The sequence below is a fragment of the Palaemon carinicauda genome, chromosome 5 (assembly GCF_036898095.1).
Source record: "Palaemon carinicauda isolate YSFRI2023 chromosome 5, ASM3689809v2, whole genome shotgun sequence".
Taxonomy (NCBI): Eukaryota; Metazoa; Arthropoda; class Malacostraca; order Decapoda; family Palaemonidae; genus Palaemon; species Palaemon carinicauda.
This window is the reverse complement of record NC_090729.1, coordinates 180119684-180132535: the sequence shown is the minus strand read 5'-3', so window position 1 is coordinate 180132535 and position 12852 is coordinate 180119684. Positions and strand designations below refer to the sequence as shown.

General features: G+C 36.0%; 1 protein-coding gene across 4 annotated transcripts in view; it reads left to right on the top strand.

Moving 5' to 3' along the window:
- LOC137641657 (uncharacterized) overlaps nt 1-10673 on the top strand; it is an 83002-nt gene extending 72329 nt beyond the window's left edge. For 2 of the 4 annotated variants that reach the window (XM_068374414.1, XM_068374413.1), the window contains exons 8-12: nt 1997-2134; nt 2809-2998; nt 7661-7906; nt 8573-8848; nt 9746-10672. In XM_068374414.1, the coding sequence (XP_068230515.1) occupies nt 1997-2134; nt 2809-2998; nt 7661-7906; nt 8573-8848; nt 9746-9886 (991 nt within the window). In that variant the 3' untranslated portion in view covers nt 9887-10672. Of the gene's footprint in view, nt 1-1996; nt 2135-2808; nt 2999-7660; nt 7907-8572; nt 8849-9745 lie in introns of all 4 variants that reach the window. The other 2 variants (XM_068374412.1, XM_068374411.1) reach the window with 2 other exon arrangements.
- Nucleotides 10674-12852: the final 2179 nt, after the last annotated feature.

The window sequence follows — 12852 nt, the reverse complement described above, 5'->3', positions numbered from 1 at the left end:
TAAATATTTTTTTTTTTTTTTTACATAATTCACGAGTCTAGTAATTAGTTTCGTTGTGCTGTGGATAATTTACTTTTCAAGTGCAAACTGGAATCATATCCTTTGGCTCATTTTCAATATTTCCTTCTGCCAAGGTTTAATACTGCTCTTATCTAGAGTGGAGTAACCTACAAACATACTTAAAAGTACAATACTAATATTTTCTTTTTTTAAGGAAAGAATGGTATTTCTTATCTCCACAATTTTAGATTTATATTCTAAATAAATTTTCTCATGTTAGTAGCTAAAGTCCTTATTTGGTGCTAATGTATTTCGTAGCTATAATTCTGCTTGTTAATAATTAAATTTTAAATGACCATAACTAATACAAGACTGATTAGATGAATCTATAGTATGCCAGTGCACTGCTATACTAATCAACCCTTTTTTTTTCAAAAGTATGTTGCATGAAGTCAGATTCTAAGGTTAGATTATCCTTTTCAGTCCCTTTTCCCCCTTTCCTTACTCTCATCATATCTCTTTTTGACAGATCTCAAGTTAGCTTGCGTTCTCAAGGTTTTGGTGCCAGAAATCGCTCACCACCATCTGAGTCTAACTGTGCCTGACTGACGATGCTTCGCCACAAAAATTCCAATTGCATGGGTGACCTGGAGAGTGACATCACCAGTGTGCTCATTCTCACTGCTAATAAACTTGGACTTTATGTAGTGCTATTAACTTTTCTTGGCTGCAGTCACAGTCGGGTATTTTTTGTCAGGCAGGTCTTTCATTACTTCTCTGTGAGTGGTATATTTGCTTTTAGTGCTTGGAAACTCAAGTTAGCATTGTTTACCTGCCTTATGCTTCGATTCACAAGTTTTACAGTGTATTATTCAGCCTTTATTATCTGTGAATACATGTTATGATTTTTCTCATAATACTATAAACTAATCAGGGTGCCAGCTTTGCAGTTACATAATTATCTTAATTACAGCAACTTATCATTTCCAGGTTTCATGTTTCCCCTAGAATGTTCAGTAACAAATTGCCTATAGTTGTATAAGCATGTACAGTATATTTCAAAAGGACTTCCAGCATGTAATAAATAGTTAATATTATTTTTACAGTGATGGACAGCAAAAAACAAAGATGTCGAAAATTAGAAGGTTATGGCTCATTTACCGTATACTGTATTGTATAGCAGTTAGTTTTGGTAGGGACTACTGATAATTTCTTAGCTATCTGTGAAGTAATGATTACTGTATAAGGAATTAAGGAGTTTTTGGCTACTGCAGACTGTATTTTGGTTGCAAGGTATATAGAACTTCTTGTGGCAGGAAAGAATTGAAGGTTAGAGCTTACAAGTTTCAGTGGAGGGTAGTCACTGAAATATTAAGATAAATTTTTCATTTATTGTATTGTTACATTACATACCTTGAATTGTGAGCTACTCCATTTCAGGGCAGACTTATTCAAATAAAATCTGGACCATGTCACTTATAAGTATTCAGCATGAAGTACATTTTCCCCACAAAGTACTTAATCTTGTTAATCAGACAAAATTTCATTGGAAGCTTTTTCAAAAAAGAATGGCCTTATGGGAAAAATCAAATAGATAAAATAGCAGCAGAAACAATCTAAAACTACAATGTGGGCATTGCACTTTAAGGTAAGATGGTAGCCTATCAAGTGTAATACCATCCGTGTTCTTGTCCAAAAAGTTTTTCTTTTACTAGTCACCCCAATGTTTACTTTGCCTGTTTGTTAAGCGACCACACTTTTTGTTTAGCCCTAGAGAATTCTTCAAATATTTATACTGCATACATTACATTCTTGTTATTAGTGCCTTGTTCCCTATCTAGAGTTCTGTAATTGTTGTGCATACCGTGTGAGATAGGTTTTGTTTGCCGATGTTTATTTGCGTTAGTTATCTTCCCAAGAGTAGCTTCGAAGGCTTGTAGTGGTATCTAGATATTTCCCCCATACAGTGGTTGAGTATATGTCTGTTTCATTACAGTGAATCTGAAGGTGAAAATCAGCTTGATACATCTGTTAGCCATTTAGGTGCTGAAGATAGGAGCAGTCTACCTTTTGATGATGCCCTTTGGTCTGGGAAAGCCAAGCATAGTAAACCAAAAACATCCCAGAAGTCAAGGTACGTAATTAATCATTTTGGGTTACATTAGAAATTAGTACATTTGTACTGTATAGTAAATCTGTAATGTAGTTTCCTCAAGATGTAGAACTTTCCATCTATTTGTATTGTAATCTCACACTTTTTATTAAAGATCCCTAAAACTCGTTATTTTCTTCTCACCAAGTCTTTTTCTTTTAAATACTCTGATTTTATAATATTCTTTTAAGAGTTGTGCCAGAAAGATAGGGCCTTCTGATTCTAACAAAGTCCCTTTGGATGAGGTTGCCTGATTAATCATCATTTTCATAAATTACATTAATTAGACCTTTCAAGTAACATTTCTAGACTTCCTAGGCTCACCCAGAAGATTTTCTTTTGAATGATTAGGAAATTGAAGCAAGGTAAAGAAGTTGGCCAGCCAGGGGAAAAAAAAATAGGTCCAAAGGTAACAACATATGAAAATCAAAAGCTGAAATCAGCGACATTTTATTTTGTCTTTTTCATTAAATATTTTTTTTAATTTCTGAACTTAACCCTTTGAGCGCCATTGACTGGAGAAGAGATATAGCTTGGTACCTTCAGTATCAGCCAAAGTGGGCCACACAAGATATCACAAACAGTACTCCCCTATGTAGTATGGAAGTAAGAAAGGAAAAAAAAAGTAAATCTGAAAATTTTATATTTTGTTGCAGCCAAAGAATTGTGGGATATAAAGCAACAGGTACAGCTCACCGGGGCAGCACAAATTCAACAAAGACCTTGTCACCCGATGATTCTGGAACCAGCAGTAGAAGCCGCGTTCGGAATGGTGACTTACGTGGCAGTGTGGTGAAGGGAAAGTTTGCTGATGAGAGGTCCGAGGACTTTGCAGCTCTCTCACGGGTAAGAGAGGAAAGATCCTTTGTAGCATATTTCAATATTTTCAATAATCTATGATGTAATGAAAGCTACATTAATTTTCTTACCCAAGGCAAAATCTATCAGTGTATGAGTCTTTTGTAATTCTGCATATTTGTGACATACAGTTTCAATTAAGACAAATATACTGTAGGAAAACAGCACTTTTGCCCACTGTTGACTGTTAGTTGATAACTTCATTGGCTTTCTGTCACAACATTAAGTTCAACAAAGGATTTCATTTTCATAATAAAATCCCTATTTTTGTTTCTATTGTCACTGACTGTTCTTTGAATTGCTCAAGTTAATGCTAATTAACGGATTTTGAGCGAAGCGAAAATTTTATTTTTGGGTGGGATAGCCATGACGTCCTGATGGAAGGTTCCTTTAGTAGCTTCCTGAGGGTATATATGTCTACAGTGGATATTACCATAGAATTAAACCAAAGGTTATCACAGAATTCTAACTTCTGGCGCGAGTACCCTAAAGGTTTCCCTTTAGGATATCTTATATCAACAGGGGACGTATGCTTTGACATGCCACATGGCTATCTGCACCCCACATAGCGTTTACGCTTCGAGGGGGGAAAGGTGGCGAGATGACTGCGGAGCCGTTCCAAAGTTATCCTCCTACGTTACTGTTACGGTAACTCGCGACGTAAACAAACGGCAGCCATAGCTGTCCGCCATATTGTGTGACGTCACGTCCGTCCTCATTCCTTTCTTTGTAGCGATCTACAACGTTTGGTTTTTTTCCAGTGATCGATTTTTGTCGCCATGTCGCAACCTTCGGCCTCACCATCTTCTGGAAAGTTGAGTACCATTTTCTTGCTCAAGTTAATGCTAATTATACTGGTGTCATTTGGAACAATATGTGGCAAATTATTATTTTCAATATGATTATAGTGGCACTTCAACTCATTTCTAAGGTCAGGTCTCCAGAGGATTAACGAAATCTGTTAAAAACTAAGACCTCTTAGTATTTTGTTGACCTGAAAATTCAAGAAGATACAGTATCTCAAAATAAAGAGATATATTAGCAAAATGCATCATGTGGTAAAGGTAGCCTAACGAAAAACACCACTATAATAAACCTGTTAGGCAAAGAAATTGGATGAGTTGAGGGTTTATGAAAGCCTTTTTGGGCTCGCGCCATGTCGTCCTGATGGAAGGTTCCTTTAGGTAGCTTGAAAGCTACCTAAAGGAACTTTCCATCAGGACGACATGGCACTCTCACCCAAAAATAGATTTTTCACTTTGCTCTAAATCCATTTTTCCATGTCTTTACTGCATAGTTGTGTCATCTCAAGACATATTAAATTTTATGTCAATTTTTTCACCAAAATGTTTTAACAAAAGTGTGTTGGACAGGCTTTGTTGATTCCAAGTCTTTTTGTCTACTTTCTACTTTTTATTGCAAATCTGTCATTAGAGATGTCCAGTACCCGATGTTTGATAAATGGATTTGGGCCATATAGCCTGATCCTGATTGATTGATTAATTTGAAGTTCTCTGGCATCAAAGCCTGATTCTGAGACCAGGAATGCTCCTCAGCACAGAGATGCAAATGAGAAGCCCAGCTGTTGCACTGTTAGGTAAAAGTTAAAAGAGGTTGGACAGCAAAATAGAAAAAAGAAAGCAAGAATGGAGGTATAGGAGAAGACCAAAATTTGGTTGAAGGCCCTTAAGGTCTGATTATTCCAGGATAACCCCCTGAATATGCAACAGATTTGATTAGGAGAATTTTTGCAGACAAAAAAGGAATACTGTATATTTAAAATCAAAGTAACTAAAATGTTCCTTAATATGCATAAGTGACATTTTGTTTCATATGTGTTTTCATTAGATTTTTTCTTAAATTTCTGAACTTAACTCTTTGAGGGCCATTGGACGTATTCTACGATTGGATATCTCTACTCCCTTTGGCGTCATTGTACGTCCAGTTAATGCCATTTTTTCTCTTTCCTTCACTATTTATGCATATAAAAATCTTACAAATTATATAATATTATGCAGTATATAGATGGAAAGGAACTTTACTCAGCTATATGATAAATAATATTGAAATCCTATCTCTAATAGTTTTTGTGCCAAGATGAGTTGAGTAAAATATCCCCAAAAAGGCCTGGGAGTTGAACGGCAATTATTTTTGGTGAGGGATTGGCACTCAAAGGATTAAGACAAAATATTATATCATTTACTGAACTAAGCATCCATTACATAATTCTAATGATATTAGAAATAAGTCTCGAACATCGCTTTAAAACAATCTCCGATATAAGCGTAATTCGGTCTTTCTTTGTAAGAAATTGAGTGGAAATAAGATTTTTTGCCAGTGTATGCTTTGGAATATAAAAATTACCGTAAAATTTCCATTGAAAAAGAAATTACCAAAGTGTTAGATTTTATCATCTAGTTCTTTTAAAACGTACATGATAAGCTCACCGCAGTATACTGTACAGTACTGTACTCAGTAATTCGGTACAGTAATTCCACTTTCTTTTGTTACTAACTTCAATTTAACTATGATTTGTTATTCACACATTCGGCACATTTAGTGTCTTGGCTACATAAGAAGAGCATATGTAACTGGAGAATCAAACATACTTTAATGCAAATGACTGATCCAACATTAAAGGCAATCATCAATTCAGAAAACTGTATCAGTTTTCTGTTACATAATCACATTTTTATAGACAAGTGAGCATTTTTTAATAACCAGTACAATTAGACCTTGCCATTCCCGGGATTTAGGTAACAGATATACCCACAATTTAAGAGATACAGTACCTACAAATGCCGTAAATCTTCAAATTATGACTACCCCTCCCACCCAGTAACAGGAATACATTACAGTTGTTACTCACTGACTTTACCAAGTCACTGCTGTGTTTCCACAGTCAACTCACCATCCAGAAGAAGACTTAAGAGCAGCAATGACAAAGCTGAAAGATTTACTGTGCTTTGAAAATTATTTTTTGGCAACTCACTGCCATTTTGAGCTCTGATATGTGGTGCAGAGTTGACAATACTCTATAGAAATACTTGCAAATATGTAATACAGTACTGTACACTGAATAAAGAAAAATGATTAGTGGTTGAAATATTATGGAAGCACTTTTAATGGCATCACCATAATATATGTGTATGGTTGTCACACACTACCATTTAAAAAAGAAAAGAAATTAGTATGGGTACTTTACTGGTTATCCCACAAAGGGATACATTAGCCTTCAATTCTTTTTTATGTTAATTGGGTTGAAAAGCCATGCAGTTACCAAAGAAAGCTTGGTGAAGGGTATGATAAATCCCCTACATAAAACCAAGATGCCTTTCTTGAGTTGAAAATTTATTAAGTCAAACATGATTAACTCATATCCCACAACCCCACCTCTACTCTCCTGATCTTGCTAACACAAGTAAGCTATTGTACATATATTCATCAAGAATTTCTACAACTATTTCTACATACTAAAATACTTCTAAAAGAAGTTAGTTCATTTGTATTCTGTTTTGCACTTAATCAAGAAACTTTTTACTCTTTTATACATAGGTTCTTATCTAGGGGATTGACTGCATGTAACTACATGGCATGACAAGTCTAAATTGAGTAGTCCTCACTGCTCTGAAAATTAGGTTAGTTATACTCATCTTTACAAAGTTTATGGTGCCCAGGATATGACCAGGACCTCATTAGAGCTGTAAAAAATACTTTAAATACTTTACATGTTCCTTGCAATAGGAGGAGGAGGTTCTGCATCATCATCACTGATGTACATTAATCCACATGAACAAGTCATTCACAATTATAATAATTACATTGGGCCTCACCATTACGACCTGCCTAATACGGTACTATAGGGGTCACTTGCACTTATGGCAGCACACAATGTTTGCTTGCCGTTTCAAGTACTCTTGTTCACATGCAACTTTCAGTCTTTAGTGACAAAAGACTTCCTTTCACTACATTTATTAAGGATATCTACCTTTAGTTTCAAGTTCATCGCATTCTTCTGGCACCTAGGGCAAGGTTTTGGGGATGATGAAGCCCTCCTAGGAGCCCTGGCAAAAATTGAGAATGTGGAGCAGAGATGATATACACATAGGATATTTGCATTATGATGGTTTCAGCAATACAAAGGTAGTGCAAGGGTGGCGTACTGTGGGGTAGGCAAACCAAAACGTTGGGAAATGTACAGAGTATGACAGACAGGAAGCGCAACAATTGATACCGAGAACTGGAAAAAAAAGAAATCTATTCCTTGAATAATATTGCAAGACTTGGCAGTGAATAGTTGGATCCGTAAAATGAAAACTCCCGCAAATTGTAAGATCTGACTGTATTAGAACAATTTAAAAGAAGGTTTAATGCAAATGGGTAAACAGCTAGAGGCAGTTTTTCTCACTTGTTTGAAGAAAAACCGTTGCAAATAGTCGTAGATTTTCCTTATGACGTTTCCCTTTACGTACTGTACTGTATTACATAACTATTTATATAACAGATAACTATGCTGGACAAAGCTTTATTATCTAAAATAAAAAAAATTTTGACACTTTCAGAGGAAATCTGGCAAGCTTCAAATATCTTGTATAATACATGTACTCTCTGCTGTCTCTTGACTCTTAAATGTGGTTTGATTATTTCCAGGTGCGTGCAGGACTAGGAATAAAAGAGTCTTCTCTGAATAAAAGGAGGAAATCTGATTTACAAAAAGTAGTAGACCTCCTGCAGCAATTACAGCAGGCTAAGAATCCCAACAATATCCATGGTGTGGTGCAATTGCTTCTTACAAAAAGTGGAAGCAATGCGGAAGGTAACCGGCGTAAGCAGTTGAACTTAGCTGATGCCGTGACTCAACTTCCGGACAAGAAAAGCATGTCTACAAAGATTAAGGTAAGAGATATTTTTTAAATAAATTGAATAGTTAATTGTCACTATCAAGGCTTATCCTTTAGAGTCCAATTGCTGCAACAGGACAAAAATTTGCGCTTTCAATATTCAGGGTCCTTAAAGAATTTTGCAAGTATCTATTAATGATGATTTTTAACATTATTTGAATCTCATATTTTTCCATTACACTAATAATACCTTATAGTACTGTGCAATAAAAAGATTTAGTGAATGCATACAGTTAAACTACATAATGCAGTATCATTTGATTGGCTATAACCATACTTCTTTCTGCTTCACATACCTCTTGAAGCCTAGGTGTTGTAGTGAAGATGGTGGTGATAGGAAATAAAATTTCTTAAAAACTGAAGATGGTAGCCTACTATTGTACTTCTAATTATTTTTCTAAATTTTAATGCCACAAGGAATTAAAATAGACAGATCCAAAAACATAAATGGTATAATCGAAGTTGGTATCATAATAACAGGTATTGGTTAACTGTTTTAGGCAGTAATTTAAATGTATACGATATAATCACTTGTAGTGCATTGTCTTTTAATTCTTAATTAACATTTATCTTATACTTGTCAATCACTTGTCATCATTCATTACCTTAAATTTTAAAAAGTATATACTTAACTGATTCTCAGCCTTATATTTTACCATAGAAGACAACTCAAGAATCTGATGGAAATGCAGCAGCCATTTTTTCAAGTGGTTCAATCAAATCATCTGAGGAGATATTTGTTCCCCAACCTATCTCGTGTGTTCAGAAGAAAAGTAGACCAAAGTCTTTGTCAAATCTTGCAAGTGATTCGTCTCAACGTATTCCAACGAAATTTCCTTCTTCGCAACACTGCTCCTCAGTTGAGAAGATAGTTACGAGGCCCGAACAGCTGGGGGATACGTCAAGAAATGGATCAAGGCCACAGTCATTTGTGCAGGTAACATCCTTTAGTTTAACTGCATTGACATCTTTTAGAATGCATTGAGTCTACGGCTTTTGTCTCAAGAAGTATAGGCTATAGCAATATTTATAAAAAATGTTACTGACAAACTACCCTACATTCAATATAGGGTATTATGAATGATTCATGTGCATGACTATTCCACATTAAAGTTAGAATTGAATTGTCAATTTAAAAGACTTTGATAATGTAGCCTTAGTGGCTCAAGCGATATGTTACAATTCAGTCTGATAAGGATTCAAATTCAAAGTGACTAACCAACGATATCATAAAAACGGAAACAATGGCACATTTAAATAAATGTAGCCTACCAGTAACAAAATTAGGTTGGCTGTATTATGAAGTGCATTTGAAGGATAATTTGTCAAAACAAGAGAAATAAGATGAAATGAGATATGAAACTATTGAGCTTTTATATTCTTTTGATGAGTTTTTTAACCTAGAAGCAGCTTGTAAGTAAATGACATACATTTCTTTTAGTGGAAGAGAATGTATCTAAGGGTACCTGTAGTGGCTTCAACATATGAACATTAAAATAATGGAAGGTGCCTGTTTTCTTTTCACAGGACATTAAGATATATCTTGGATCATAACTGGCAGTTCTTTCTTTTCATTACTTTAATTCCAGGACAACTGATTTTGCTGTCTTTCATATACAGTACTTTATGGAAAGTGTGAATTATCCTAAAATGAAATCTGCATTGCAATGCAAATTTAAGAAATATCAATCATTATGCCTAGGCCTATATTAAGTTCCCTCTATTCACCTTGAAAACCCATTTGATTATAGAGAAGAATTTGACGAGTCTCTGAAATCTTTGATATTAAAATTCTTGAACTATTTATTTTTAATTCGCACTCTTTATTTTACAGGTCTCCCAAGTGGCTCTTGCAGTTGCAAAAATGCAAAGAAAACAAGGCGTTCAGGACAAAGTAGACAAGTACGGAAGGAGTCCCATTACTTGCAACAATAAATCTAGAGAAATGGAAAATCATTTTGAGAGTTTGGTATGAAGAACTTCAAAATGTTCTGATATCGAGGTGTTACTCAGGGAAAATTGCTTACAGAAATGATATATATATATAATACATTAGGAATAGAGAATGTATACTGTATTGAATGAAAAATATATGTTTATTGTATAGCTAAGGGATGATATTAAAAGGAATAAGAGCATTTGTGTCAGTTAGTAATTGGAAAGTAATTTGTTATACCATGAATATACCTGCAACTTACAAAAATCAGGTTGGTTATGTGGTCACGATGGCACCACCAATAACATAAAACCCGACCGGTTAGTGGATAAGGTAAAACCAGCTGAATTTTCCAAATAGACGCTGTCTGGTTAGTGGCTAAGATAACAGTAATAAGATTTTCTACAAATCCAGAATTGGTTAGTAGGTACGATGGTCAGTGGTACTGATCGACTAGGTTTTACCAGCACTGGCTAAACTTATCTTCTCACATAACCCCCCCACCCCCTTTTCTACAGATTCAAGATGATAATTTTTGCTTCTGGTTCACTGGTGTCTTCTCTTGTCAACATACTGTGGTTAATATAGTTACCTTGAAAATAATTTACATTGCAAAGACTGTGCTATAGATGACAGAAGAAAAAAATTATCATCAGTAGATCTTATAGGAGTTTAATTTTTGAGCAATAAAATTGTATCATAATCCCTGCTTAGAATTGAATTGTCTCTGGGATTGATATTAAGTCTACATACAGCATTTTTTACCATTAAAGCCTTGTTCACATAGGCCTGTTTCAACCACGCTGATATGCACTGTCATGAATTAAATAAATGTCGCCGTAAACAAGCCTATAGGGTCCTCATGTAAAAACTACTGTAATTCTATTCAAGTAAATCTAAGATAGGTCTATTCGTGAAGAAGTGTTTAGGTAACAAGAATTTTTTCATTACTATCTTTCTGATGCACAAAACAAATCATATTTTCAGGAATCTTATTAAAAGCCAAAATCATCATAAGAGAATTTAAGGTTAAGTATTGACATAACCAAACAATACAGTACCTAAATTATTTTTTTAGTAACAAAATTACTGATTTCAATACTCGTAAAAAAATTCAGTGCTGAAATTAAAGTACAGTGTTAGACTTTTAATGCATACCTAAGTTGCAGAAAATGCTACATAGAATTTCCAGCATTATTTAGCTGAATGCAGTGAGTAAACCCAATGATGAAACAAAACCCTGACATCATGTGTTTTTAAGTTCTTCAGGAACACACATGAAACTAAAATAATGAAAAAAAAAAGGGATCTAGAAAATATATATATTTCCATACTTATATTAGGAAAAACAAAATTCTATTAAATTCCGTTGTTCTAACTTCGTGACCTTGGAAAAATAGAATCAGATCGCTAAACTGCAATGCAACTTTGCACCCACCATTTACTGATAGGTTCCAGGTTCCTCATTGCTCTCCACAATACTATGATTGTGGAAATACTACTAGATGTGTAGATGCTAAGTGCTGCCATCTGCAGAAAGTTCATTGTCATTAGTTACCTCCAACACAGACATTACAGCTTTCATACTTTGATTTCTAACTTTCATAGCCTGTCTAATATAGTGGGAAACTTCATTGGTTGACTGCTATTCCACTGATAGCGTATGTAGTAGGCTGGCCAAGGTATCAGCCACCCGTTGAGATACTACCGCTAGAGAGTTATTGGGTCCTTTGACTGGCTAGAGGTAGACAGTACTACATTGGATCCCTCTTTCTTTGCCTACATATTCAGCGAATTGTCTGACTTATTTCTTTTTATATTCTCCTCTGTTCTCATACACCTGACAATAAAATTACCAAACAATCCTTTGCTCAAGGGGTTAACTACTGCACTTGTGAGGGCACGAATGAAAGAAATCTGAGAAGTGACATGTTTATTGCTTGCGCGACTCAAATTACATTAAGGTATGTAGACGGCAAAGTAGTACTTGGGTCAGGGCAACGTCCTCTGCACTCACAAAGTTCAGGTCTGACTGGCGATTTGTGTTATTTTTACATTTTTACAAAGGGATTGCAAAGCAACAAATATGAAACAAAGCATGATATATATATTGGCAGAAATGCACAACTATCTCGTAGAGAGTACAGGTTGGAAATATGTACAGTACAAAACACTGATTCGGCGGTGCGAAATCCGAAAAAATAATGCCTTTACAATACTTCCCCTCAGACAAGGATTATTTATGATACTGCAATTGTTGTTGATAATTTTGAGCCTTGTCAACCTTGGCATATTCAAGGAGGGTGAAGTTACCCCTGAGTTCTTGAGACCTGTTGTCAGGGGGTGTTATTGGCCTTTGATTCGTCTGCCATGTTGTTCGACACGATGCCTCCCCTTTTAGGGTCCCCGGTGGGTTCGACTGTCCATTGGCGACGCCTGTAGTACAAAGTTGGGGGTGGGTTATTAAGGGATACTGTGGGGTGGCTGCTTCTGGCTTCCGTGGCGTTGCCCACTACCAAGAATGCGGGCTTTATCCTGTCGACGGTGACCCAAATTTCTTGGCTGTAAATCCATGGCCAAGATCCTTGGGTGCACGCTCTACAATGCGTTATGGTCCTCGGTATGGCCACATCAAGGGAGGTTGGTGTGCATCGTTTGCAAAGAAAATATGGCTTCAGGTGTCCAGGCACTTTGGCCCAAGTATTTGGTCCTGTCGGAAAAAGTCTTGATGCATGGAGCGAATCTTCCGGCGATCTCACAGAGTCCTGCGATCGGCGTGTCTAGCTTGTCCGTAGAGGAAAATTCCCCCCCGGTAAAGTCAGTGTTTCGCCGTAAACTTTCTCTATCAGGGAGGCCTCGCCATTTGCTCTGGGAGCGGTCCGGAGGCTGCATAGGACCTACGGCAGCAGTGCCTTCCAATTTTTCTCGTTGCAGTGCGCCATGAGGGTTGTACGTTATTGTGCTGTGGAGTGACGTTTCCATTAAGCGGGCCAGGAAGGCCTACA